Source organism: Meriones unguiculatus, assembly GCF_030254825.1.
Source record: "Meriones unguiculatus strain TT.TT164.6M chromosome X unlocalized genomic scaffold, Bangor_MerUng_6.1 ChrX_unordered_Scaffold_30, whole genome shotgun sequence".
NCBI lineage: Eukaryota > Metazoa > Chordata > Mammalia > Rodentia > Muridae > Meriones > Meriones unguiculatus.
Window position 1 is genome coordinate 10,998,916 of NW_026843706.1, and position 5,856 is coordinate 11,004,771.

General features: G+C 40.1%; 1 protein-coding gene across 1 annotated transcript; it reads right to left on the bottom strand.

Annotated features, from left to right (window-relative positions):
* Positions 1 to 4,377: 4,377 nt before the first annotated feature.
* On the bottom strand, positions 4,378 to 5,118 carry LOC110543278 (stomatin-like protein 1). Its single transcript, XM_060376771.1, has one exon. The coding sequence runs from the start codon at positions 5,116 to 5,118 to the stop codon at positions 4,378 to 4,380; it is 741 nt and encodes a 246-aa protein (XP_060232754.1).
* Positions 5,119 to 5,856: the final 738 nt, after the last annotated feature.

Genomic DNA, 5,856 nt, shown 5'->3' on the forward strand with positions numbered 1-5,856 from the left:
TATTTTGCAGGTAGGAAAAGGAAAATCACACATTCAAGATCACTCCACAGCTTGTTTGATGACTTTTTGAATGTTGGGAGACCCTGTCTAGAAGAGAAAATGTAAAACCTTCCACACAATAAAGGAAATAATCCACAGAGTGAAGAGATAACCTACAGATGCAGTGTATACTAACTATACATGTGGCAGAATAAATACCAAGAATATGTATTTTTTAATTAAATTTTTATTTTTTTATTAATTGCAGTTTACTCACTTTGTATCTCAGCTGTAGCCTCCTCCCACATTCTCTCCTAATCCCATCCTCCCTCCCTCATCTCCTCCCATGCCCCTCTCCAAGTCCATGGATAAGGGAGGTCCTCTTCCTCTTCCATCTGATACTAGCTTATCAGGTCTCATCAGGACTGGCAGCATTGTCCTCCTCTGTGGTCTGCCAAGGCTGCTCCTCCATCAGGGGGAAGTGGTCAAAGAGCTAGCCACCAAGGTCCATTCATGGATATAACCTAGAACCCCTGCTCAGATGTAGCCCATGGCTGCTCAGTTTCCAAGTGGGTTACCCTAGTAAGAATATGTATTTTTAAAAACTCTAAAAATTAAAGATCAAAACACTCCAAATAATACAGTCAATAAATAGGCGAACAAAACAAACATTTCTGGAAAGATGAAATGCAGATGGCAAATAGATACACTTAAATGTACAATATCCTTAGCCAGCATAGAAATACAAATAAAAATTATACTAAGATTCCATCTTACTCCTGTTGGAACAGATTTAATGCAATATCCTTACAAAACTATGTATTAAACATAGTACTGTGTACAATGACAAACAAACAAATACATAAACCCAGGATATGGTACATTGCTGGTAGGGATGTCAACTAGCATAGCTCCTATATATACAATTATAGACTCTTCACAAACATGAAACGAGTCACTTCATGATCTAGCTATATCATTCTTGTGACCATACCAAAGAAATACAACTCAACATAAAACAGTTATCTTCTGTTGCCAAAATACAAGTTTTATAGTCAAAGTGTCTTTCAACATATGTGTGTGTTTGTGTGTATGTATGTATGTATGTTTGTATGTGTGTGTGTGTTTGTGTATGAGTCATTTAAAACTAAAGAAGAAAAACCCTGCATTATTTGCAAGAAAATGATTAGAATTGGAGATCATTATATTAACAAAAAGATGATTAACAGAGTGTACCATGCTCAAATTACATGACCTACTTTAATGAAAATGTCAGTATAAATACACCAATATTTTTCTTTTAAAAATTAATGTATTAATTAACTTTATATTCCCCATCATAGCTTTCCCTCCCTTCTCTCCTCCAAATACCTCTCTACTACCTCTCCTCCTCCCAATCCTAGAGTCCTCCCTTTCTCCTCAGAAAAGGGTAGGCTGCCTGTAGATATAACCTGCCTTGACATATCAAGTTGCAATAGATCTAAGCACATCTTCTCCTGTTGAAACACAGCAATTTGTACAACTAATATATATCAGCAACTTTCAAAGCCATTTAAGAGACTTTTTCTAGGAATATTTAAACTACATTGAGGCTGAGTACGGTGTAATACACTTATAACACCTGCCGTGAAAAGGCTGAAACAGGAAGATTGTAAGTATGAGAAAAGTTTGAGCTACGTAGCATAACCTTATCTCAAAAAAAAAAAATATTGCTGGGGACATAATTCAATGCCAAGAGCATTTCACTGGAAGTTGTAAATCAATGGGTTTGAATCACAGCAAACACACACACACACACACACACACACACACACACACACACACACATGTCAGGGTTGGGAACACACACTTGCAATTTAGCACTGGAAAGCCTGAAGTGGGAGCTCCTAAGTTTGAGGTAACTCTGGGCTACATAACAATACTCTGTCTCAAAATATTAGGCGGCAATGTCTATCTGCTAGTCTGCTTTCTATAATCTAACATAAAGGTTTGGAGCCATGCTATTCAATTTAGTAACCACCAGCCACATGAATCTGCTTAGAGTCAAATAGAATTAATTACAATTAAAACATTCATTCCCATGGCACAGTAGACATATTTCAAGTTCTAGTTATTTGTTTGAGAGCAGAAAGCGCTGAGTACCACAGATAAATAATGTTTCTATCATTACAGGGTGTTCTATTGGATCATGCTGATATAGAAGAAAAGAACAAAAGTTTTACTTTCAAGAAACTTTGTCTCAACTAAGCTTGGAATAATCTCCACGCTATTGTATATTCAAGGCTATGCTCTTACAACGATCATTAGGCAAAAACTTCATGTTGTTTTTAAACCAGAACAATAGCTTTATTCAAATATAAAAAGATCTCATAAAAATTTCCAGTGCAAAAATATGTGGTAGTGGGCTTAAATGCCTATCAAAGACTAGTAGAAGAAAATTTGTTATAATTTTTTTAAAGGCGAGACAATGGAAACCAATTTGAAGATCTGAAAAGGGTTTTTTATGGCAGTTCAAAGACAAAGAACAATTCTGTTCCTTTTCATGAATAAGTGCCCCCACCCCTGCCTAATGGAACACTGTTTTCTCACAGTAGCAATATTTGGATATGTGTCCAAAAGTTGTTTTAAGGAGTGGCCATTTTATTCAGTTCTGAAAGTCTTGTCATTGACCTAAACAGAAAATATTGGTGATTTAGAGAACATTAACATAGAGGACAGAACTCTCACAACTCTTTTTGTTACTGATTCATCAGAACTTACAGATCTAAAAAATATTTAAAATGCCATAACCTAAACAAAGCATTGAAACATTTGGGTGTCAGCTATCCAGATAGTTTACAGAACATATTAGCACAGATATCACGGTCTTGTTGTTTTACTCATAAGTCTTATTAACACAGCATTCTACAAATAAATTCAGATAACAAAACTCCTCTAAGCATTGACTGCCATGGCTCCCATCTCTCTCAGAATTTACTTCAAGGTCTTTAAGGTGGCCCATGATGTCCTCAGTGATCATTGCTAATAAATGTCTTAGCCTCTACCCAGCCAAATATTCTTGGCTCCATTAACTCCAGCTGGAGTTCACAAACAAGTCACAGTCACATATGACCCTAAACTAGGGCCATGGCCTCAGGTATGAAATTTGCATCATTTTTCTACTATATATCATTTGTTTAATTCAGTTGTCTCCGTGTCTTGGCATAAGTTTAACTTTTTTAAAAAAGTTTCACTTTCTTATCAAGTTTGTCTCTGATTTCTCTATTTTTCTTTATAAACATGAGAAGGTAATTCTCCAATTTTAATATTGTTGTCTGGCCTTTTTCAGATATGAAGACAAGAAAATTGTATTTTTTTATATTGGAAAAGGCCCTTGGCAGTGGTGTAGTACAATAACACCTTTCTATATAAAAGTAAGCCATGCCCCCAAAACTTCACTGACAATGCAAGGTCAACCAGCTAATTGGGGCCAGAGACAGAAATGGAGGATAAGTTTTCAGAGTCTCAATCTATTCATAAAATAAAGTCTTTCCAATCCTGTCTTTTAGAAAGAATATGCCACCAACTCTGACAGTTATATTAGAAAAGGAGATAATACTGTATTTTCAACTATAACAACGTCATTACAATAAGTGAACAGCCTTGTGAACAGCATTAGCCTGAATAAACAAAATCAGAAACCTTCCTGAAACCACTGCTTTTTTTGCCACACCATAAATGCCACATTTATTTGTTGGAGGCTCCAAGCCTCTTGTAAGCACAGAACAGTAGGGCTCTCCCTCATGCTGCCCTGAGCCCAGCATCTCAAAAATGCAGGATGGAGCTGGTAAATGAGGCCATGAGGTCTTCTAGTGCAGGCCCACAGGAAAAGCAAAATGCTCTGTCCCATGGCCTCCCTTCTTAGTCTGTCTGGCCTGCCAATAGGAAGGTGGGGCCTCCTGTATCCACTGCAATAACCCATTCTTGGGGGCTGCACTCCCTTCCCTTCGTTTCCCTCTAATTTCCCTGGATCTCAGAGCCATAATCCATGTGCTTTGGTCCTTCACATGGGTGCCATACAGGCTGCTTCTGTGTTTCTCTCCAGATAGGTTATCAGCTGGATAGGGCAGGCTGGGCTCTGTCTGTCTTCACTCTGTGTAGCGAGCTCAGGACTTGGCACTTTGTTGGGGACTGAATGAGCAAAGGCCTGTCAAGAGAACTACTATAGGCAAAAGTACAGGAAACCTGACTGTACTGTGACATGTCGCAGATGTCTCCTGGCCTCCCGGGCTCCTGGTTGGACCTGAAACATCTTCAGGTCTGTTTTCCATGGCCCAAACCAACACCACCTCCTATCCCGAGGCTTCTCTGGCTGGGCACCAGGTTCAGGGTTATGTGATGGATGGACAACAGATACTGCTACTTCAATGCCTTGAGGATAGCCTCCAGCTTCATGACTATGGCTAGGTCACCCTTCACCTTTAGCCAGCCACTCATGTATGTCCCCAAGGGCCGGAGTTCCCTGCACAACAAGGCCTGTAGGACTGCCTCAGCAATCTCCACCACCATGTCAGGGATGCCATCAGGCACTCCATGTCCCACTCTGCCTTGTCCTGTAGTAAGGTCCTGGAAGTAGGTACTCTGGGTGCTACGGGGTAGGAGGACATTGAATTGATAGCAGACCCCCACCTGGTTGACCAGTTCCTCTGACAAGAAAGGTTGCAGGGCAGTGAGGAGCTCCTCAGCCACTGGCCATTTTAGGCTGTGCTCAGTCACAGCATGAGAGGCAGATGGCTCCACTTCACTTATCACTGCCAAGGTGTCCACTGGCCCCAGGGACAGAACACCTCCTACCACTGAGTTCATGCTTCCCCCCAGCAAGTGGAGGGTGGGCTGTTGGAGGGTGCGCTGTTGGAGGGTGCTTTTCAAGCTGGATACAGCTGGGCTGTCTTGGGGTGGCTGAAGCACAGCCTCCACTGCTAGTTCTATACGGTCTACCTCCAGTCCCCAGACTCTGGTCATACCATCCAGCTTGCAAGGAGGAACACTGAAGGCTTCGGTCCTCAGATCCACCCTCTGGAAGGAGTCAATGAAGGGCAGGAAAAGAACCATGCAGGCTCTTGTAGGGGTACAGATTGGGCCAAGTCGAAACACAACCATCCTCTCATAGGTGGGCACGATCTTCAGAGCAAACCAGCCAGAAATGGGGAAGGTCAGAAGCAGCACCAAGAACCCCAGGAAACTAATGAGGCCATGGCAGAGACAGGAGGGCCAGCTCTCCAGGGCATGTGCTTAATGAAGGCAGATCCAAGTACAAGGTGATGTCAGAAAGCCTGAACTTTGGTATAAATGAGAATTTCAACGTGCAGATACCTCAGGAAGCATGGCAGGATATGGTAGGAAACCACTGGTTTTATGATAACTTAAATAAAAGAATATTTCTTTGAGATAGAATTATATAATGCCTGATACAAAACTTCATCAAACTAAAGATTTTACAATATAGTACATTCGATATTCAGAGATTATGTAGTACAAAGAAACGCTTATCCTAAATAGATAAACTAAATTTTGGTCAATTTCTACTTTTTTTTTATTTCTTGTCACTTGTTCTCTACATTATTCCCTTGTTGCCATCTGTGGTGTTAATGTACTTTTTTTTAAAGTTTTCTAGACTAGGTCTTTTTTTGTCCAAACCACTTTTATCTTTAGTTTATTAGAAGCATCCATATATCACAGCCTAGAGAAAGAAGATGAGATAGGGCATCTTTCTTACATATAAATCATGACGTGTGGATCATCTCTGTTAATTAAAAAATCCTCACAAGGCTAAATCCAACATGATGGAAGTTTAGGATATCTTTGATAAAGGACAAACCAGGAAGAAAAAGTATTTAA